At 35.5% G+C, this 23777-nt stretch overlaps 3 protein-coding genes across 12 annotated transcripts in view; 2 read left to right on the top strand and 1 right to left on the bottom strand.

Moving 5' to 3' along the window:
* Positions 1-6778, top strand: part of Foxp (Forkhead box P) — an 86840-nt gene extending 80062 nt beyond the window's left edge. For 5 of the 6 annotated variants that reach the window (XM_064072165.1, XM_064072166.1, XM_064072164.1 and 2 more), the window contains 8 exons: positions 221-573; positions 657-701; positions 788-864; positions 918-1019; positions 2548-2696; positions 4815-4890; positions 4943-5058; positions 5331-6778. In XM_064072165.1, coding sequence (XP_063928235.1) covers positions 221-573; positions 657-701; positions 788-864; positions 918-1019; positions 2548-2696; positions 4815-4890; positions 4943-5058; positions 5331-5544 — 1132 coding nt within the window. In that variant the 3' untranslated portion in view covers positions 5545-6778. The remainder of the gene's footprint in view (positions 1-220; positions 574-656; positions 702-787; positions 865-917; positions 1020-2547; positions 2697-4814; positions 4891-4942; positions 5059-5330) is intronic. The other variant, XM_064072168.1, reaches the window with a different exon arrangement.
* Positions 1-18286, bottom strand: part of LOC135141394 (gastrin-releasing peptide receptor) — a 130078-nt gene extending 111792 nt beyond the window's left edge. The window contains exons 1-4 of one of the 3 annotated variants that reach the window (XR_010282379.1): positions 18121-18286; positions 17802-18036; positions 17356-17742; positions 13480-14298 (exon numbers count right to left, since the gene is read on the bottom strand). Coding sequence is in view for 2 of the 3 variants with exons in the window: in XM_064072455.1 (XP_063928525.1) it covers positions 13882-14298; positions 17356-17742; positions 17802-18035 (1038 nt within the window). In the remaining variant the exon portion in view is untranslated. Of the gene's footprint in view, positions 1-11354; positions 14299-17355; positions 17743-17801; positions 18037-18120 lie in introns of those variants that run through there. The other 2 variants (XM_064072455.1, XM_064072456.1) reach the window with 2 other exon arrangements.
* Positions 10514-11370, top strand: LOC135141396 (calcium and integrin-binding family member 2). 3 transcript variants are annotated; one of them, XM_064072459.1, is made up of 5 exons: positions 10514-10610; positions 10661-10695; positions 10762-10864; positions 10914-11061; positions 11107-11370. In XM_064072459.1, exons 1-5 carry the CDS (start codon positions 10560-10562, stop codon positions 11322-11324), a joined length of 555 nt encoding a protein of 184 aa, XP_063928529.1. In that variant the 5' UTR covers positions 10514-10559; the 3' UTR covers positions 11325-11370. The 3 variants fall into 3 exon arrangements, with proteins under 3 accessions (XP_063928529.1, XP_063928528.1, XP_063928527.1); XM_064072458.1 differs by having other exon boundaries at positions 10744-10864; XM_064072457.1 differs by having other exon boundaries at positions 10735-10864.
* Positions 18287-23777: the final 5491 nt, after the last annotated feature.

Genomic DNA, 23777 nt, shown 5'->3' with positions numbered 1-23777 from the left:
TTAGTCCAAAAACATTATTTAATAACAATTTTCGATCCAAAAGATTCTGTAGGGAATTTTTGACGATTTTGACTAAGCTCTCTTCCTATTTCTGGGACATTTTCCTAGACTTTGGTTATTAGGTACCTTGTTTTAAGAAATAGTGTTACGCAGTTTTATGCGTACAACAGAAAGTGCGTAATTTTTGACAGTGAGGTCATCGTCGTCGTCGACTTTTCAGGCATTTAAACACAGAACATACGTTAGACGACCGATCGACCGCTCAAGCCCGCGTTCAGATGCAAGTTGTGTCCCAATTGGAGCTTCAGCTGCAAAAAGAACGAGATCGTTTGCAGGCTATGATGCATCATCTCCACTTGTCAAAACAGCTGGGTTCCCCGGAACCCCATAAAGACGGTCCGGTTGTCACACCTCCGAAAATGCCTGTGAGCGCATCTTTACCTCAGCCACCAGTATCCATAGGTCCCATGGTATCCGCCGTTCGATCCCCAGTGCTTCATTCTCCTGCAGCAAATGTTGCCGGTCCGATACGGAGGCGGTTAAGCGATAAATCAGCGCTTTCCTTAGCGGGAGGTAATTTTTTCTTCTAACTGCTTTTTGTATCGTGATTTTTATTTATTACTAAGTACATGTGTTCTGTACACGCTGCCTTATAGGTCTACCATACATGCTCGAAAGGGCAGGGCTTGATGTACAACAAGGTATTGTTGCTTACGAATTACTAAAAAAGAGAATTTCGACGATTTATAAGAGGCTTTTTGACACAATTGCGATTCGGTTTTTTCAGAAATTCAGCGGAATAGGGAGTTTTACAAAAATGCAGATGTGCGACCGCCTTTCACTTACGCTTCTTTAATACGTCAGGTATTCAAGTCATTTTTACTAAGGAACGTGGTTTTGACTGTCGTACGTTTCAGTCCATTATTGAATCTCCGGACAAGCAGTTGACGTTGAACGAAATATACAACTGGTTCCAGAACACTTTTTGCTATTTCCGAAGAAACGCTGCGACTTGGAAGGTATTGTAGCTTTTTTGTTTTATTTTTTTCTAATTTCATTTCCTCGGAGAAATTTATCACTTTAGTTGACGGAAGGTCTCACTTCTGACTTTAACTTATGTTAACGACGTCATTAACATTCGATGATTAATTTGCTGTTTTAACAAATAACTATTTTATTTTAAATGATTTTCTAATAGTCTAAAAGGAATTGACTCTACGTAACTTTTGGTAAAATATTTTGTGTGTTCAGATTGTTTTCAGGATATTGACAATGCTTATAGCTTGCATGAACGTTCTTAAATTTAGTTGCAGTCACGATTTTTCTAAAGAACAAACAATAAGTATTTAATATTTTTAATCAGTACAAATTCGGCAATACAGTTAAAATATCACGGACTTAAAACGTAAGCGTCTAACAATGAACGACTAAGGCATTAAACATTCGCACTTAAAACTACCTTACTTCAAGATAGGAGATTTTAAATTTTTATACTATCTTTTTAAAACTTAGACATATCTACTTTAATAGTACATCATCGGCATCATGATCCGTCTTCCAGTCCAAGGTAAGTTGTGTATTTGAAATTATAGAGCGAGTTTGTGGTGAGAGTGTGTGCAAAGTGTAAATTGCTCCACCTACTTGAAGTAAAAAAATGCCAAATCACTCAAATTTGCTTTAGTCGTTCAACAAATTGCGTCCCAAAAGTTAAAACTTACATTTTGCTCAAAATCCGTCAACTTTGTATCTAGTGATTCATCATCACAAACATTGTAAAAGGCACGTAAAGATGTGTCCGTGTTTTGACATGATCGCATCGTTCCAAGGTACATTCAACCCGGGTGCTTACTTTAAGGTACGCGCACACTTGACGACATCGGACGCAGCATACTGACTTTACCATATGTTTTCCTTTTTTATCAATACTTTTATATTGCATCGGGAAGGCGCCACTCCCGAAGTGTCTCCAGTGCTATGACCAGTTCCATAATATACTCAATTTCTGCCGCCAAAAATTGTATTTTTCGAAAGCTGATTTTTGTCCAGACGTTTTCAAAAAAGTGATTAGTATACCTCGTTGCTATAACACGTAATCTGTATTTATTTTCTACTACACACTTGGTGATATCAATGCAAGATGAGAATTTTTTTAATCGTCAAAAAAAAAAGATCCCACCGAAATCTTTTTTAATGGTACTTCATGAAAACGAGAAAATTAATTATCTTTGCATGGTTATGGTTACGGCACCAATAATGTCAACGTGTTTTCTCGAGTATAACCTGCAAGTATAAAAACTGGCGCCCGACTCAAAATTTTTATTTCTCGACTTGTGCCTACGTTGTCCGATATCGATAAGTGTACTCGAGCCTTTACCGTTAACTGATTAGTGTTATTGCATTTGTAATTTTGCTTTGAAGATATAGAAGGTTTAACTTTTGTGATGTGATTTAAATTGTGTAGGCTCTTTAAGTTTTCTCCGGTCTCAAATTTGCCGAGTTGTGCTATAGGTCGCGTTGTTTATTTGGCGGTGTTTGATTTGTTGTTAGAACGCAGTGCGCCACAACCTGTCTCTCCACAAATGTTTCATGCGCGTGGAGAACGTAAAGGGTGCCGTATGGACGGTGGATGAAGTGGAATTCTACAAGAGAAGGCCGCAGAGATGTTCTTCGGGCCCGTTAACCCAACCAGTCGTCGGGTACGTCACCGAGGCCCACCATTTTGACTTTTTTCCATTGTACATTGTGTGTTTTGTGATTTTTTACATCTTTTTCTAATCTCTTTAAAAATCTTTTTCTCTCTTTTTATATATACATACATATAGATATATTAACAGAGAGTGGCTTGCGTGGTAGAAAGAGTGGTGTATGATTGTGTTGGCCGGTTCAGTAACAGCATGTCAAGCCGCAGGCTTGGGCGACTAACTGCAGGAGACCGGAAGGTATTCGCACCAGGTGTCGCCAATGACTAACCTTAACCTTACTTGATTGTTATCTTTCTCTTTCTTGGGTCTGGGTGTATAGAACGCGATACGCACCAATCTGTCACTCCACAAGTGTTTTGTGCGCTACGAAGACGACTTTGGGTCATTCTGGATGGTGGATGATGCTGAATTCGTGAAGCGCCGCCACCTGTCGCGTGGCCGGCCGCGGAAATATGACCCAACCCCATCACCCACTCCACCCCACTGCGCACAGTAAGCACCATTCTGAACGCGACGCGCCGATGCGCGTCGTGCCGTGATGCGTGTGCTGCTGTCTGCTCGGCTCTGCTTGATTGCTCCATCCTCTGCTGATTGTGCTCACTCACGTCTCAAGAAATTTTCATTTTCGTTCCACTATTGGTCGTACCTCCAACAGATTGTACCATAATCAGCAAGGATCATAATAACTAACACTCGACGTGTTGTTCAGCTTTAGACTGTGATAGAGCCCATATAGTTTAGATTACTGTGCTTTTCATTTCAGGGTAGTACCATATAATTCTTTTTTTTTTTTTTTGAATTGTTGATTTACTTATTTTTACAAACTTAATCAACCATAGAGATCCGAAGCAAGACACACACACACAATCAAGCAACGCTTCAATGCTTGCCTACACAGCATGCATGCAAGTACCTTTCCTTTCCAGTGATTTTTAAAGACGTTTTTTGAGGTTTATTTTAATAATAGTCCCACATGAAATTCGTACCGCTAGAAAAACACCGCGGTAGGATGTGCCGCATACCTTATCCCCAATCAGTACTACACAACCAAATATTTTGCCGCTTCATAACTTTAGTGGTCGTAACTACCAACGAAGTTTTTCCAGTGATATCAATTTTCTATGTGGGTGTAACGCAGTCAAGAGTTTTCACATTTTGATACTACATGTGGTGGAAGACCAATTTAACAGCATGTTGAGTAATATATAACCTGAAATTGTGGTCATCACCTAACGCCTTCGGTTTAAAGACTTTTGATTTAGTCCAAATTTTAGTCATACGTGCTCAGTCTCGATTTTTTTTTTCCAAAAAACAAAAAACATTTACTTTTTTTTAAATATGTATCCAAAATTTATCCTGCAACACTGGTCCTGGAATATCCTAAGCATTCTCCCCTCATGCACGAGCGATACAAGCGGCTGCGAGAGCAATATTAGATCATAGAAAAATTCGAATGTAGTTGAGCCGGCTTATGGAATGTTTGGGTAGCGCCAAAGATACATGTAGCATTTTTGAGCATTATTTTATCCCATAGCATTGGAAAAATGCTACATGGACAAAGATTAATTGCATCTAAATGTTTTGAATGAATGTGAAATGTTACTACAAAATCGGAACTATATAGATAAGTATAATCGAACAGGTATATTTGTATAGATAATTTTTACTCATTTTACATCTTTTTAAAATTTCTAAATGTTTTTAAATCTTGCACGTTTTACTACTTTTTCATAGTTCCTGTATGATCTTTTTTAACTTCTTTTATATTTTTCTCTTGGTAAGACAGTCAGTTACCAGGCCATAGAGGATCGTCAATGGAGGTAATAAAATTAAATCATACAGGAACGCATTAACAAAAATTTTTCACTTGTATCAGTTCTATTTTAAATAGAAATATTGAGCTTTGAATTTACGTAACTAAAACCTTACTCAATATTTCAATTATCAAAGTAAAAGCCATAATACCCCATTTTGGAGACCCCCACTGCACCGGTGAGTACTTTTCACTTTTCGCTTAATCGTTATCAATCTTAATGTTCGTTATTTTTTCTAATATTCTATGTCCGTCTTTCTTGAAAATCGAACAAAAATTTAATGTGCTGTTATGTACAGGGGTACGACGTCTAAAAGTCCGACATTAAATCACAGTCCAACGTTGTACGGCGATCATCTTTCTGCGAACGTACAGGTATTAGTATATTTTATCTTCCACAACATCCGCTGTAAATAATTGTGTGTAGTTTATGCAGGCTTCGTTAATAGAAGATAACAATCTGTCATTTCTGACGGGGACACCATCACTATCGAGCAGACCTAGAGACAGATCCGAATCTCCAGTACATGACCCTCACATGAGGTAAGTCCAGTTATACGCACGCGATGACGTCGCCGTCCGATATTCACCCACAAGGCCATATTTACGAATTAAAAAACTGGCGCCCGACTCACTCGTAACTTTAGCTAATTGTTCAAACGGCAACTGATTTTCTTTCGTACGTATTCGTGAAATTAAATTTGTGCGCATGCGCGTCATTAAAAACTGTTCGTTGTTCGCGCGTGCCGTGCCTGTAGGTAAATAGGGCCCTGTTTCTGAGTTAGCTAATGAAAAATCTGTGATAATTATGATAGATCTCCGTTGAATGGGGGTATACACATCAAACAAGAAAGTATGGTAAATCAGGATCATCACGTAACTCGGGAAACCGAACAAATGCACCACGTGATCAAGAGAGAAATTCATTCGGAGTACGATGACGTAGATCAAGAGCAGCAGCCAGAGAATATGGCCGAAGATTTGACAATGGGTTCAGAACATACCGACTCGAATATATTAGACGCGTAGTGCGCGAAGTGTCGTTGGTAGTAGTTTATTTCGGCAGAATGACATCAGAATTGTGCTCATTTTTAGTATACAATAATTAGGAAAATTGAATTGGTTCAACAGGAAGTAGCGGGACGTCTGAAAGAAGAAAAATATGAACTCCGTTCGATCTTGTATATTTCTGTATAAATATAGAACTGTTAAGTCTACGAATGGGACTGTGTTTACATACTGTTAATAATTGTTTAGACCTAAAGGTTGTCGAATGTTGTATACCTAATCACTAAGCGTATAGAATCTTGAGTTCTTTATTAATACAGGGTTATTTGTTACTTGATGGACTTGGCATAGCCAAAAAGTTTTTAGTAAGATACTGAACTGTTAATACACGCACGATCAGTTTATTTTAGCATATCAGTTGCTATGTGTGCGCTGCCGGACGGGAATCAAACTCAAAGAAGCGAAGTAGACGCACTGACGTGCTCGTATTATTTATGTTAAAAAAAAAGTATCGTTGCGCTCATATAGTGATGTAAAGTAAGCAATATTGTAAATTATTATCGTTAAGCATTCGTGCTAATTATATTCTATCTTTAAACGAGGGGAAATTAATTCCATATCATTTATCTAAAGTAAATCATATATCAATGTATAAAAGTAGTACGTACGTTTTCCTATTCCTATATAATATATACATACTTTAGTTCATTTTGGACATATTCGATTCGCCAGTCTACTGTGTACTTATTTTAACGTCATTATTTATTACGTTCACATGTTTGTTAATGTTCTATTAAAAATAATAATATGTTCGCCAAAATTGCCACGTTCATGTGATAGTATCTTAGTTCGGATTTATTAATTACAATTAGATTTATAAATAAGTAGGTAATAAGCGTGGCCATTGCATGGAAGACGGTTAGTAATTAATTACGCTGCAATATATGATTTCGTTGAGTGTAAATATCGCCGAACAGGTTGGCTCCATCTGTCGGTCCTATCAGCCTTAAAAAGACAGTGATGCCTACATATCATAGTAGTTTCATTATATTGGCATTACCGCCGCTCTCCCCATTTTAGTAATGGCCTGCGCTTCTCTTTCGGGATATTTTCTACTCAACTCTCGCAAACCAATCATCACCATCTTTATGTATGATGTACTGTACAATTTCTCGTATATCACTCCTTCTAATTTGTTTTAAATAATTATTATCAATTATTACAATAAATTGAGCAATAAAATTTGTTTCTCATTTGACTGTTATTTATTACCTGCCAAATGTCAAGGGAACAGTTTTATATTGAAAAAAATTCAACTATGGAGAATTTTTACATACATATTCTTCAGTAACCACAGTTTAAAATCCAGAAGTCTTAGCGACGCGATACTTACCGAAGTTTGTAAACACTTCAAACATTGATTTGTAAAGTTCTAAAGAGCGCCATCTATCACAAGCACGCTGAACTTTAAGAGCAAAGTTGGTTGAACTCTTCCTAACTATCAGCCACCTGGTTCGCCACACTTCAACTACATACACATCTTAAAAAACTACCTGTACATATTTCAAATTATTGATCATATATTAGATCTAGAATTTGAGCAACTTCTTAAAGTTTACTAACTTAAAATATGTTAGTTTAAATATTGCTTTAAAAATAGTTAATTCAGATCTAGGCAGCTTCACACGAGACGGTTTTTTTTAATTATTTTTTAATCAAATACATTTATTTTTTATAAATGTCTTTAATTAATAATATTACAAATAAAACAAAATTATTGGGTCTAATATGTATTCAAAATTTTAGCATCGCATGTTGTTGAAATCTTTGTTGTCGTCCAAATAGTTCAAATTTAAACCGGCAGATGGCGCCACCCAAAATTTGAACATTTTTAAGGAAACTTGACTCCATTGTATAACAATTAGTTGCATCTGTATAGAACCTAAACAGTCATTGAAAGTAAAAATAATAAAATATCATAACGTCAAGATTACTGTTAAAATGTCAGCCAACTATTACAAAACAGAGCAGCAACTTTTGACAACGATGGTTAGATGGCGCTCACTTAAGGGGGTTAACACCTTAACATTATTGAAGTTTCCTTATCTGTTTATTACTTAGTTCGTATGATTACAAAAAGATGACCAACTCTCATGAGTACGCCTGTAAACATGATCTTTATCATAAATAAAGTCATCATATGCTGGAAAATTAATAAAAAATAATGCTAAATACTTTATTCTTCCATACATTTAAAATGTATTCAGATAAAACTTCGTGTCTAGTAGAAACCATTTTCAAAATGTGTAGAACTTACAATTATCTCGGTTTGTATATTATTCACTAGATGTCTCTTGTGGTTTTTACTTTATTTTATTTAAATTTGTTGAATTCTGGTTTTCAATTTTGATGCCACGAGGTGCATTTTCAGTTTGGCTTATATAGGTATATAATTTCGGGCATTTTTTACGTAGATAACATGTAAGAGGGAGTTGTATAATGTTTTTCTGTGTAGTGAATCCATTTGTTATACAACTGTACAATTTTATCTGCAATTTTATTTCCCTCCTACCTTCTCTAATCGTCCAACACATGTTAAATTAAGTAGGTAGGGTAGGGACAGGTATAATGGCACTCGGGTTCATTGTATTCTCATTTAAATATGGCGCTAACACAATGCTATGGGTTGACAGGCAGCGGCATCTACTGGTGATGTTTTCACTTAAGCCAAAGTAGAAATCGTGTCGTCATGTTAGCTCAGACTAACGTCAAGTACACGTGTTTTCTCCATCAATTTTTGTTTAAATTTCGCATACGTGGTTTTAATCCAGATTCTTACTTCTACCTGTCGTTGACCACATTTTTATTGTACTTTGTGAAACCATAATTTATGATACAATGAACAAGTTCGATACTAGTTGTTTTTTTGGAAAAAATAAAAAAATGTTTCATCCAGTATTTTTTTGAAGATCTCTGTGTTGAAAAGTAAATGTGAAAAGTTCACTGAACTGAATTAAAAAAAGTAAAGATTGGCATTATTAATGAGAAAATTTACTACAGACTGAAGACTTTTGACCAAAGAAAGTGAAATATCTAATGTGGTCCTATAGATCCAAATTAAGACCACAATGTTAGTGTTGGCAAAAACTTTGGCTGCAGTTTCAACTTATTTTATTGAGGGTCGTAATATTTATTTAATTCTTATAAAGTAGAAGCTAGTTTTTGTAAATTTAAATAGACAATTAAGAAACAAAAAAGTAAAATTGGGTATTTAACTAAAAATAATTACGAATAATATATACACCCGTATGTTTTCTATGTTTTAAGCACAATATGCCAAAGTTAATTGGAATGATATCCCTTTTTGCGTTTCTGCAAAAATTACATTTTGATGTTAATCTATCAGCATTGAAAAATTTCATAGGTCTTCGAACAGAACTCGTTAAGATCATTTATGACCATCAAGATGTGTTGTTCTGACCTGATCTGACCTGATTTGTCCTGACCTGACCTCCTTTCACGTCTTCCAAAACGTTTTATTCCATCTAAAGTTCTGAAGTGCCTTTAAAAGTTAAAGTTCTTTTTTGTATAAGGCACTAGTTTAGTAATTAGCTAACTTTTGAGATGCGTCATCGGAAGTTAAATTAATCGTCAGTACTTCCATGTTTTTGAGACAATATCAACTATTAATTTTTTAAGAAATGTGATGTAAGCAACGAAAATGACGTCAGCAACTTTCTGGAGAGGATAAATAAAATGTATCTTTATAGGAAGGAGTTGGTTCGGTAATGTAGAATTACGTGTATAATAGACCGTTTTCTTCTACTGGAGTCACGAAACGGCAAGAAAACGTGAACTTAAGCAATAATACTTTACGGTATGTCTCCTTGAAACTCGGATCTTCCTTATTTCATGCGTTTTTGTCCTAGGTTAACGTATAAACAGGATCAGAAATATAATTATCGATTTGGTATAGTTGTGGTCGTCGTTCTTTAGTTCATTTATTTATGTGGTAATTGGAACTGCGAGCCTGCTATAAATCGCTTACCCGTGTATTTTCAACACAACTCCTGCTTATTTGGTGTTTACGCACTTTCTTAGACCACGTCAAGAGCAAGCAGTGTGACGTCCCTCAGAAATAGGTTTTAGTGTATAGCAAAAACATTCCATTAAGTACTCCTTCTTGTCTCACCTTCCCCTTGTTTTTTTGTCGTTTTCAAATTATTTTCATGCTAGTCCAGATTGTATAGACTGCTTCTGGGTTTTTGCCACAAGTAATTTTCAGTTAGTTAATGGGATAAACATAAGTGTAAGCACAGTGAACTAATATGGAATGTTTATATAAACTTTGCTCCATTAATTATTTGAAATTAGTAACTCCAAGATAGGAAACAACTAGAATGGAGTGAGTGAGTCTTCCTTATTGTACAAAACTTCATATATTATATGTATCTACGTATGTGTGGCTGCAGGGAAATGCCAGATGTGTTCATTATCCTAAATCTACATTGTGTTTTTTTTTCCAAAACATTATTGAACAAGGCAATTGGGGAGCTTTTAAAAAAGCTTTCCGTTATATTCCCTTGCTACTACCCCTTTTTTGTCTTATCTCCACATCCACGTTGTATTTTTAAGCAAATGACAGCAGAAGCTTCAACGAGCGTATCAATCAATAAAAAATGTAATAGCCTTTTTAAAAATTGTAGCCTTAAATTTTAATTGGGTCGTAAATAGGGACGGAAGTTTTTTTGATTATAACTGAAAGTAATTATGACGTACTCCAGGGAAACAGATGCGGGTGTAATTTTCATGCGTCCAGCAAAAATTGGGGTCTCGGTTCAAATTTCTAGAAATGGAGCAAAAATCGATGAATGTTTCATAACATAAATTGCTTAACTAGTAACCACACCTCTTAGTCACCACGGCAACCATTTCATATTTAACTAGAGTCTCACCCTGGAAGTTCTTTTGTTTCTTGTGTGCATGTAGCTGTGTTGAAATTGTTGTATTACCACATAACTAGTTTATTGGTTGCAATGGGAAATAAACTATTAACATTTACCGAACAACAGTTGGAGAATTACCAGGTAAATGAAATTCTCACTTCATGGTAAATACTGATTATTTCCATTCGAAGGACTGCACGTTTTTCACAAGAAAAGAAATTTTGAGGTAAATGTAAATGCTGTTGTTTTAAATGTTTACGTTTAGGCGTTTAAGAGTGCATAAAAAATTCAGAGAAATCCGACCCGATTTAGTTCCGAAGAGAATGCGACAAAATGAGCAAGTCACAATTAGAGTGCCTTTAGAAGACGTCGTCGAAAAACTTCCAGAGTTACGAGTAAATTTGAATCTGAATATTAATCACCCCGCTAAAGTGTTAATTTCAGGAAAATCCTTTCAAACAACGCATTTGTGAAGTATTTTCTCGTGACGGGAAGGGTAATTTGTCGTTTGAGGACATTTTAGATCTTCTTTCGGTTTTCAGCGAGCAGGCACCCAGGGACATAAAAGTGTATTACGCTTTTAAAATTTATGGTAAGTCGATATATGGAATGCGAGTGTTTTGACGTTTGTTTATAGATTTTGACAATGATCGACACATTGGCACCGAGGATTTAGACAGTGCATTAGTCCTGCTCATGCGTCAGGAGCTGTCTCCAGAGGACAGACAGCAAATTATTGAAAAAGTTATCGAGGAAGCTGACGTGGATGGGGATGGGAAACTCTCGTTTATGGAGTTTGAGCACGTAATAACTAGAGCTCCGGATTTTCTTTCGACTTTTCATATACGAATATAATTTACATACACACAATCCAGTTTTCAAATATACGTTCAAACAACAATGTTTATTCATATTTCCGAATACAGAGCAATAATATATCGAGAAATAGAAGAATACAATAGTACCTGAATTCAAAAACAAAAAGGCACGTAAGTATAACACCATTTAATGACAACAAGTTGGTCGTCTCCAAGAAATGTAAATTACCACTACATTGTCAATCACGAAAGACATTAGTACCTAAAACATTTCCTAATAAAGTAGCGTCCGCCAAGTAGTGAACATTCACAATGTGTTTACCGGAAGCCACCAAACAATGTGTACCCCTGATTGCCTTAAAGACTCTATGTGAACAATTTCACAAAACTTTTGATAGGCAATCTGAACCAGCAAACGCTGTAAATCGTCAGCAGCTTCCAATGAGGATTTTGGAAACACAAAGCCAATGTTCACTATTTGTCGGACTCTATTTTACATTCTCATCTACAACATAAATGACATTCACGAAACACCTATTTTGTAACCACAGTGGCAGGTATAGTGTACAACTCTTACAAACATAGGCACCGTCTTTTATCATTTTTTCCTGTGTATCGCAACTGAAAGAAATATAATAATTTCGGAGGCTGCACGATCGGAATCAATACATGATCGTTTTCCGGGCTGGAACCGTCTAAATTGAGTTTTTGGGCTCAACTTTTCGCACACTTTTGTAAGTGGCATCTTCAGGGGCAGGGTTAAATAAGGCAAAAGAACATGGTAACTTAGGGTATGTCAGTTACCGTGTTATTTTGCCTGAAGATACCACTTACGAAAGTGTTCGAAACATTGAGCACAAAAAAAAATTTACACGGTTGCAACCCGAAAAACTATCATGAATTGATTTCACTTTTGTACACTTTTGTTACATTTTAAACAAATAAGTGTCATACTTCAGTCACTGAGTCGGCGCCTATGCTTATATCAGTTTAAAACACGAATAATTTTTAAAATCAATACACCACAAAACCAATAGGTTATCATTTTTTTCGTCGTATACTTTCTACAACTCTCTTATGTGTCTACAACAAGATTTATCTTCTTTTAAAGCCTCTTTTACCATGGTGAATTTTTTAGTAATATTGATAAAAAAACAAATAAATTCCTGTTTTGATTAGTTTTTCTTTAGTAGTGAGCTGTTGAGCGAGCTTTGTGGTCTATCTAAATCCATGAAGTCCGTCATGAGAAACACTTTTTTTTTCAAGTTCTCGCGCTGAACTTCACGGATTTAGTCAGACAATTTTTGTCCGAGTACAGTTTTCCAGATAAAATTTAGAGCCGGATGTTTATAGTGAGACTGGATTTAATTTGGTTTCCTGAATTTAATACATGTATATATTTCCATGAAACATCTATATATATTTTTACATCTATCTATCTACCGTAAGAGAGAACATAACATAGACCTAAACAAAAGACGGTTATATTTTTTTTCGGACATCCAGATATTTAGTTACATATAAAACATTTAAGTATAAATGTGGCATTTGAGAAGAGCTGATTTGTTAGGCTGAATTTGAAATTCTTATAAGCCATAAGAAGAGTAAAAGTAATGTAAACCGACTTCATTGTCACCCCTCTCCCTCTCTCTCTCTCTCTCTCCGCCGTCGCTCTCTCTTTCTGTTTATCTGTCTCACTCCGTCTCTCTCCTTTAATTTCCTTCATTCCTTCGGAACGATAACAAAAATATATCCTATTCGACTGTTTAAATCTAACAACTCCATTACATAATCTGTAGATAGAACATATATTTTTAACAAAATAAATATATAATTGATTCTTTCTTTGCCTCGTATAGTTTTTTATATAAAATAAATTCTAACATATGTGATAGTTTTATAGATTTTCCTTTGAACTGTCTTAGCGTGATAGCGTGATTTTAGTAGAGATTGAAACCATCACATTTAATAGAGAGTTACAACATCTATAATTCCACCGATTAAAGAATTCGAAAATAGATTCGACGATATATAAGCACCACTAATTACCACAGAAAGAAAGAGCCATCAATGTATTTAACGTCGAACATTAATTATACTAGTGTTACATATTTGGAAATATTATTTTTGAAATGCTATTTTTGGAAATATTTCAGAAATATTGTTTTGGGACTACTACATTATTTCGGAACTATTGTTTTAGAAATATTGTTTTGGAAATGTATTTTGGAAACATTATTTTTGAAATATTTCGGATATACTGTCCTGGGATGCCATTTTCGAAATATTATTTTTGAAACATTTTTATAGAAACGTCAATTTGAAAATATTTTGTATATTTAAGTTGTGATAATGTATATCAGTTGGACCAATCGAGAAACGTTTGTAAAGTGATACCATGTTAAGTCGCTTAACACTCATTCCGAAAATCAGCGCAGACGGCCAAAATATTAATATCCGTCTCTGCCAACCGATTTCGAAACAACGTGGCAAGTGAAAGTCAACAACTATTTCGAATTTTAGTAAGAAGACATATGTATTTCTGTATCCTGAGGTAGTTCTCCGAGTGAGGCCAAGTAATCACAGATTGATAGTCAGTAAAGATAGTGGGAAGACCGACGACGAATTGGCGGTGGACGTACAAGTCGGGGGTGGAATGGTCCGAGAGCAGCTTCATTTGTAGAGGACGCGCTTCTGTATAGAGCAGGAAAACGGAAACGGCATGGACGTTGCGGCCATTGGTGGTTCAGAGTCCAGTACAAAATGGGACTAAATGCCGAGTGAATATGACCGAGGAATAAGCTGTAGCGTTGGACAGTCGGTGGTGGAGCAGTGACTCCGAGTTCTCCACAGAATTGGCACACGACATAAGGAATCCAGCACACAGCAAACAAGATGGCCACCCAGAGCAGAGAATTGGCAAGACGGCGCCGGCTACGAAGAGTGCTGGTTGGAGGCTGAGAAAGATCTTCAACGCTAGCTTCAGCGGCTCGCAAGTTATCTCTAGCTGGCTAAAATAAAGGTTAAATTCACTAATCTATAACCCCTAATAGTAATTTCTTAAGACTAATTACAATTAACCAAAATGCAATCAAAATCCCGTTGAAGATCTTCACGACTGAAACAGAATCACATTAATTTTAATCAAACTTACTCCACTCGGGTTAATCCGCACCTCCAGTCTATCGAAAAACTGCCGCGTACATTTTTAATTTCGTTCAAAAAGCACGATAAAGGGAAAGGGATTGTTTGTATTTGTGTAAGACCCTTTTTATCGTGTCAGACATCACCTTAAATCTATCATATTTACAAAAAAATCCGCCAACAAGGAGCACCCGCAACAGGTGAATGTCTTGTCTCACGGTTAGCATATTTTTTTTTCTTTTTAAGAGAAATCGCTTTCAGTTGTCTTGTGATTCTGAGTCTGAACTATCACGGAAAAGTAATTGTCGTGTTTAAGCGGTATGAACAAGAAGACAAGCTCTGGGCTGTTCGATCGTTGGTATTTGGTAAAGGTGGTGTTTATTGTTGCTAGATTTTCGAATTACGGTGGACAAAGAGGCATTTACGTGTCAAGGATGCTGTCGTGAATATGTAGTGCGCGTAGCGCACGTTTAACGGACCAGTGAGTTTGCACACTTAACCAAGGTAAGCGCCATATTAAAATAGCGCTCGTTTGGGTCAGATCCGAAAAACATAAATTCAGAGGAAATCCCGGTGTTAGGAAAAACGGTCCCTGAAATTCAATTTGTTCATTTAAACCTTGGCGGGGATTACCGTAGGTCCATTATCCGTAATGCGCACCCAAAATGCGCGAACGAGTTGGTTTTCCAATAGTTTCTTATTTCGTGGTTTTATTTATTAAAGTCTGAAGCCATCCCTAATCACAAAATACCGACCCGACGCAAAATTACAGCCCAATGTTGGTGCTTGCAGCGTTTTCGAATTAAAAACAAGGAGCTCACACCGCAAGTTGTAAAGACAAAGGAATGCATAAATTTTGTAAAATCGATATATATATAGATATATACAGCAACAAAGCAAAAGCAGCCCTGCGGGAGAAATTATAAACTTCATTTTTCCCTAATTAGATTGCTCTTGTCCGTTGGTATGACGACGCAATAACGTGATCAATATTTTTTAATGGAATTATTTCTTTTCTTAATTTGATAACCCGATGCCAAAATTTATTTCATCAGAAATATTTTACCAAATGCGACTTTTGAAGCCGCTTTTTTAAAACGTTTCAACAAGCTGGAACGACTCGGCTTTGTGATGCATTTAGCAGAAAATTTTAGATACTCCGGTAGGTGATTTCAAAGTTGCCTAAATATAAATTCGTACAAATCAAGTTACATTCACGACGAATTAATAAAGTTCGCGCCGCAATAAAATATCTCGGAATCGAATATGCGTCTCTCTCATTAACACAAACAAACGTCCCTCGAACGTGGTAAACCGTTTGTTCTAGCGAATTAGTAAATCTCGAATTCGCGTCAAACTAAACCTCGATGTTTTTTCTAATGAAGTATTGTAGTTCACCCTCTGTCTCAACAATAGACCATTTTGCTCGAACTTAGAACATCGCTTGGCTTCGATCCGACGAATCTCTATCAGAGGATGAAAATTTTATGAGATATTGTAAATATGTAGCACAACAAAAGCAATCAAATCGACGATAAATCTCCAACAATGACAAACTGGTAACATTCGATACACATTTGTCTTCAAGATTTTTCAAAATTTTAAATAATATTTCAGTAAACCGTTCCAAGTCGAAAATATGTTGTAAAGTAACAAAAGTCAACCACAATCACAAATTTACTCAAAAATGCGAACCTGGGGGAAAAATGTAAATTGACTTTTTATTCAGTGAATAATGTGAGATTTTTTATAAATTTTTCACTGCTGAAGGACCACAATGGTGAAACTGGTTATGGCATAATTAGCATCAAAGCATTATTCTTTTGACGTTAAATGGCGGCAATTTCATTAAAATCTTATTTAATCCTAGTGACAAAAGTCTTCAGACCGTAAACGACGGGAAATGACCACATACCCTGTTTTAAATTCGAAATTGTAAATAAAGCCCGGGGTACAATAGCCAGCTGAAATTTCGTTAAAAACAATGCACGATATAAAGTGTGTTTCATTTTTTATAAGACTTACGCTGTCTTTCATTCGAGCGCAATCGACAATACGACACAGTACGTCAAAATTTTGACCTTCCAAAATTTACTTTTGACGATTTGATTTGTATAATCATGGTTTAAAAAACTGCCATTGAAATTTTTGATTTTGAAAAAAGACGATCTAGATCGTAGCCATACGTCACCGAATCGTCAAATTTTTGAAAATTTTGAGCAACGCACTTGCAACAAAAAACGTAAATTTACACAAAATTGAAATCTACACTTACACAAGTAGTGTAACATTATTTCTGTCAATATTGACAAATTCTTCGTAAATTTACCTCTTTTGACAAATTTTTGTAACTCAAGTGTTGTTTGTGGCGCTAAACCATTTCATTAAAATTTGATGCAATTCAAACGAAAGTCTTGGGCGCATAAACAAGGGAAACGACCATAGGTATATCCTGTTTTAAATTTGAAATTGTGTTGTAAATAAAGCTTTCGTAATAAACACGCGAAAGGCAATGCGAGGTATCAAGATTTATTTGGCTTTTTTGTCGGAGCTTGCGTTCGAGAACAATCACATAATGTCGTAGTGTTCTCGTTTTGTTTAATTTTAGACGTACACAGTCGTATGCGCTTTACGTCATCTCCGAAATAGAAAGTTTTTGTACTTATGTGCATATTAATCGATAATAACGTGGACAAGAGACACCTGTTGATTAGTACAGGGATGCTTAGGACGCAAATATTCTCAACCCAAATGAACGAACTTATTTGGTCCTTAGGTGACTAAGACGTGATGATCGATTTTGTCGTCAAGTTGTTATAGTTTTGGGTTGACCAAGATACATTTTGGGGGATTTTTTTTTTGGCGTGGTCACAAAGTTAATCAAACGCAGACACAGTTTCAATTTTTTTTTTAATTTGTTTTACCTGGGGGATTCCAGCGACGATGATGACATGAGTAGGTCTTCTGAGCAAGGGCATCGGGAGAGGCAGTTCTCCATGCTTGGCGCGGGCCGTCAAAGAAAGAGCCGTAAGTTTGGCGTGGACTCCTAAGTGGCTTATAAGAACAGCACAAGCCGGCATTACGTAGACCAGTATTATATGAGTAACAATTAAACTTTTGCGCCATGGATGTTTGGAAATGAGTTGAGTTACAGATAAGATTGCAGCTGAAATCCAAGTGACAACAACAGCCGTAGTAAGTAAATAGCGTCTACGAGCCACTTGTCCGGCAGGTCTATAATTTTTCACGGTAAGATAACGGTCTACAGACAATGCCATCATCAATAAAGTACTGGCAGAAACAGGCCAAGCCTAAAAAAATTTAAATCCGAATTAACACGTGCATCTAAATTTTTAATAAATCGAGGTACCTGTATAAACAAAGCAACATGACGCCAGGTTTGAGTCCAAGAAGAAAGCACATATAGAGCTGCTGTTATGGGACCGCTTAAGCAACACACGAGGAGATCGGCAACTATTAGACCGAAAAGCAAAGGACTTCGTGATTTAGCTCCTGGACCACAACACAATGTTAAGCCAAGACTCCCGTTACCCAAAACGCCCACCAAAAACATGCATCCGTAAAGACTCGGTAAATAATCCATTCTACAATTTTATTACAATATTAAAAAAAAAACAATAAAATTTGCTTTATAAATTCAAACACATGCAGATATATTTCATACGTACATACTTTACTGTCTTGATGCCTTAGCTCTTATATGCAACATTTTGTCTCGAAGACTTTTTACCGACTGACGAATATATTTGAAACAGTATTACGTTTGATGTAGAGTGATCAAAGGGCAACACCCACCTTTAACTGCAACCCAATATCAACTGCTACTAACTGCCGCCCCCAGCATCTTTCTCTCCCTCTCGAAAGCTTTCTCCCTTTGCATCGTATAATTTCGCTACACTTCGTCTAGATCGGATTTTGCAAACAACAAAGATCAAATTTCATTGCTCGCAATTTGTTTATTTTTATTATTTACTCGACGAGAGTAATACTTTTTCGAACGAACATGACGTCCTTTGTGCAGATCTTTCTTTCTTAATTAAAAAGACGAGCTACCTTTGACTTATTTATTTAAACATGTTTTAAAAATGAAGTAATAAAGAGGACGCCAGCGACGTCAGTAAATACTGTCTTCTTACAAAGAATAAATAATAAAGAGAATAAAATTCTAAAAAGTATTGATGTTCTGGTCGTGTTTTGTATGAATGCTGGGGCTGTAAAACGTGTCAGAATCAGTTGTCGAAAAGCACGCATGCTCATATATTATTTATCCTATACGTGGTAGATTAAATAGAATCCCTATATCTTAATTTTATAGAGATAATTACGTAATTAGATTCACCTACGAGCTGCCAGCGTTTGTTTAAGGCACTCGCTCGGAATATATCAATTAATTATGCCATTTCGAGCAAAGAAGCTCTTAAAGCTTAAAGCTTTTCGTTACAGCTAAGAATTTTCCCTGAATTTATACTAATTATAATAATTATTCTGTTTATATTAACATTATTTAGTGATGCCATTATTCTACAACGATTTATAAAATAAAGTAGCTTATTCATTTGTGCCAAATTCATCCAAGACGGGAATAAATCAGTTTGCTCAAGCGTAAGAATTTTCAAAGGAAAAACAGCTCTTTACCTGAATTAAAGTTTTCTTTTAAAACTTAATACATAAACGAGAACAATGATGTTCAAATACACCAAACATAGAAGAATTTTTTGCCTTATCGTTTGTGCTTTGTAAAAGTATGAGAATAACCTAAAGCTTTCATTTTTAAGTTTAGTCTCTTTGTTATCTTTCCTTATGTGGAGGTTTACTTGAAACAAACAATGTAATTAGCGCAATTGAGTGGAAGGAAGGCCTGTATACCAAACTGACTTCTACATTCTACAATTCTTCCTCGATTCCAGCTGACGCGTTTCCACTCCAGTAAAAAAGTTTCACAAAAATTAACAAAATTACTATTTCTAAAAGCAATTTCGTTATTTATAACACGTCAATCGAGTTAAAGTACTAACGCAATTATATTCGGATTATGTCGCGTTAAATATGCAACAGATCAATACAGTGGCACTAAATTTACTCAAACTCAACAAATTTTTTCAACTATATATATATTTTTAAAACCGAAAAAACGGGAAATGAATGATTCCATTCCGTGAACAAAAATGGTGTAAAAATGTATTTAAATCTGAAATAATACAGTTATAATCCTTTAATCCACACTTGGATTCGTGAAATGACTGTGAGAAAAATGTTTACTTCACACGCCTTGCAAAGGGTTTTAATTATGTGTATAAAGGCATACATTTTCCATGAAAAATGTAACCATTTCCGTTTGAAATGTCTTTTCAGTAGATTTACTCCGTCGAATGACTACAAAAAACATTCCTCGATTTTGCTGAAATGTTATTGGATTTGACTTTAAATCGAGGCTGTGGTTAATATGTTCGGATGTACTTTGTACAACCCTAACACCTTCCAAATCCATGAATCTGAATGTGTGCCTTTTGATAATCGATGAAAGCCGTGTAAAGATTTTTCCTTGTTCTGTAACAAGTGCGTCGAGCGGCAGTGGTAAATTCCTTTTTCCAGAGAAATTATTTTTAACAGTCGAAAAACATGTTTGGTTGCACTTTGTATAACCCTAATGCCTTTAAAAGCCTCGAATGTGAATGTGCGCCCTTTTATAAAATCGATAAAAGCTTTGTATCGCTTTTTTTCCTCTTCTATAACAATGCGGTCACTAGTAAGTTGTCCTTTGAAGGTATATTATTTTTACTTGGAAAAAAATTTTATTTTTCTTTGAAAGTGGAGTTCATCGAGACGAATAAAATTTAAATTAAATTTATTTCTGCCAAAAACTAATTTTATGATGTGAAATTTACATGTTTCTTTATACCGAATGTGAAGTGGATTGTTTTTAGAAAAAACAACACCGCTGTATTTTGGGTTGATTAAAATTGCCTAGTTATTATTTTAAAATTCATCTTGAATCGCATCTTCATACCTACCATACGTGGATGAACATGGAACAGAAAAAACCTAAAAGTGTTTCTTAAATCGCGTGATGGTTATATTTATTTTTTAGTTAAGTATATACAATTAATTTCTTAAATTCGTGACTTCTGATTCTGTCCGTAGATATCACCCAAAAAATTGATAACTTTCTTTATTGAAACCAGATGATGATCAGGGGATAACCCGAAGCGTATGGGTGTTTTGTGACCAAGAGCTGTAGCATTTTCATAAATATCAGTCTCTTTCAATTCCATAATGTCACGACTCTTCAAATTAACTATTCAGGCAAGTTAATAACGAAGTGTCGTGATCCCACAAGTGTAGATCTTTGAGATCTTCAAATGAACGATTTTAACACTGTTGCAATAGCAGTAATCATTTTACTTTCGGGGTTCCGAAAACCGTGGCACAATCCGCCTAAAATTTTGTGACCAAAACGCTTTTTCAATTTGCTTGATACGTTTGAAAATACGATCTTTCCGTCTCTTTGATCCCCCTCCTCTCCCACAGATGCATATATTATTCTGGCGCCGTTGGTCGAGTTCATGAATTTTTCGAGTTTATGACGTTAGGCAACAGGGCAACAATGAGCATTATTACATAAACTGTCACCTTACGGGAAAACCGCAAAGTACCATAACCACTAGTATTGAATGGGCCAGGTTCACAGGTTTCATTCTCATGTCTAAGTGTAATCGCCTACGCAAGGAATGCACCGTTGTCGGCTGAGACTTCAGCTAATTGTAAAGACCTGCGACTCCCTACCAACCGGGCGGCCTTGGATATACCTTGGTCAACCACCGGAGAGCGGACAGAGAATCCACAATCATGACAAAAGCACTGCTGGCAATCCTGGCTCGGCATACCGTTGTCATTGCCATCGTGTAGTATATACAGCTTGTTGTTTTATCTATAACCGGCAATTGGTACTTCTTGACTCATTTTTCAACGCCCACCACTCGCTTGCTGCGGTGGACCGAACTATATATTTTACACATGTGGAAAAATTTCTGTCATAAAAATTGTATAATTATATTATAATGAGCTTCAAATTCGACAAAAACTTACATGATAATGAATTTTTAATTCGAAAAAAACTCGTCGGTTCAACTCAATTCAAACACAAGTCGCAGACTGCTCAAAAAACCATGATGCGACTTCGATTTCGAAGTAATTTCACAAAGAAAAGTTGCTGCAATTACCTACAGAGTACTTTAAGTATACCCATTTTAAAAAAGTGTGCTGAGTAACTGACGGGACTTCACTCTTTACCATATTCTCAACTATTCAAAGAAATTATATATGATACTGATTACAAACATAACATTAACGAAAAATACAAACAAGTGTATTTGTAGATAAAAATCAAATCATAAATTTGTCTGAAAGTGCATTAATTTAGCATCTTAGGTGTTGCTAATATTCATTATTAATTTAAAAGCAATTAAAAAACAGTAAAAAAACCGCAACTGACGTTTCGACACGCTATTTGTTTTATTCAAGGCTTCAAATTTATTATAATTTGTTGAACATTTCGAAAATTTAACTACAACTTAAACGTAAAGCTACATTATTTTACGATTTTTGTGTAAACGTAGCCACATTTTGCAAAAAGTTTGATGATACGTGTAAATTTTCCAAAATTCGACCTGTTTTCAATTATGAAAATTACACTAAATTCAGATTTGCAAATTAAATTACTTAATGATATATGCTTAAAGAGCGTGTAATAAAGGCGATAAAGTTTGCCATACGAGCCGCAGGCGAGTGTGGTAAACAATTAAGCGAGGTTTTAATGCACCCATTCTTTAGTAATTTTGTTCAAGAAAACCTAACAAGAAACAGACTGGATTTTCCATTTCGAATTGATCATGTGTTAAATAATACATTTCAGAAAATTACTTAGTACCACAACCATGAATTCTAATACAAATTTAGATTTAGCACCCAGCTTAACCGTCATTTGCTCAATATCTCCGAATAAATACAGTTTTCGCCTCTATGTGTCCTGCTATAAGGGTCATATAAAAATGATTGCTTTCGGTGTTCTGTGGTTTAACACTCATGCATTCTAGGAATAGCAGAATTGTTTAGCTGATAGATTAAAACAGTTAAATACATAAAATAATCTTTTTAGTAAGTTAGGCGTATGTCAAAACTGAAAATTTTTGTTATTTTTACGATGGATTCAATTTTCATTGGAATACTCACTGGTTTTGCATTCATCGCTGAATATTATTTACGACAGGTTAAAATCAGCAGAATCCGAGGCAATTATGTTCTAAAATTATAAACCACAAAACTGACGGCGCAGTTTGATGCTCGTTTTCAGGTATAGACTTTAATCAGCGCAGTTGGATATACCGATGCAAACCTGACTGCAAAAATCCAAATGACGTCATATAAATTATATGACGATTTTATTTTTGTTATATCGATGCAGTTATAAAGTTTATTGTGTATCGGAAAAGGACAGAAATATATCGATCCGATACGAGAATAAAGAATGGAAGTATAGTAGACGGTTACAAAGTAGACACCACCCAACGTCCAAATGACACACACACAAAGCAGTTTATTTAAAAATTTTAACAAAAGCGAAATAAATTGGATTAAACATTTCCAGAGAATTCAATACGGGTAATAGACGCACTAGAGTTCCAGTAGTGGAGAAAGCTAACCTATTTTACATAATATTCATTTGTGGGCAGACGTGGATTGAAAACATTTACACGACGGCTTAGGGTTTAAACAAAGCCGCATCTAAAACCGATTAGTACAATTATTTTTTATACTCTACACGCAGAGCCAATAAAATTTGACAAAGAGAATTTAATTCAGTTATTTGTGAGTTATGTTATACTTGATACGGTTTGCTGCACTCATGTGACAAACACGCAACTTAAAAAATAGCAAAAATGCTTATAGTTTAGTTTCAGTTGGCTTCTCATTGTAGCTATAAAATGTTAAAGATTCACTTTGATTTAAAATGGCGGCGAGAGTGGGAGGGGTTATCTCTGTAGCGTTTTTCGTGCGATATTTGCATACTATCCAATATTAAACTTAGTTTATATTACATTCTTTACAACTTATTGAAAAATATTTCGACGAAATTCTTATATTATATTACACATTCTGAAGTTCTTCATTTACTCGGATGATACTTTATGAACGATTAATAGGTACGGCAAGCTAAAAAGAATTTTAACAATGCTTACACGTACGTAACATTGTAAAGAATGTGTTAATAAAAGAACAACCTGTAGCGCAATTAATTATAAAAGGTACAAAAATGACATTTTGAGCG

Source organism: Zophobas morio, unplaced genomic scaffold (genome assembly GCF_036711695.1).
Source record: "Zophobas morio isolate AGI-343-1 ecotype UQ-CSIRO unplaced genomic scaffold, CSIRO_AGI_Zmor_V1 ptg000044l, whole genome shotgun sequence".
Lineage (NCBI taxonomy): Eukaryota > Metazoa > Arthropoda > Insecta > Coleoptera > Tenebrionidae > Zophobas > Zophobas morio.
The sequence above is the reverse complement of the archived record's forward strand: the minus strand, read 5'-3'. Positions and strand labels throughout refer to the sequence as shown.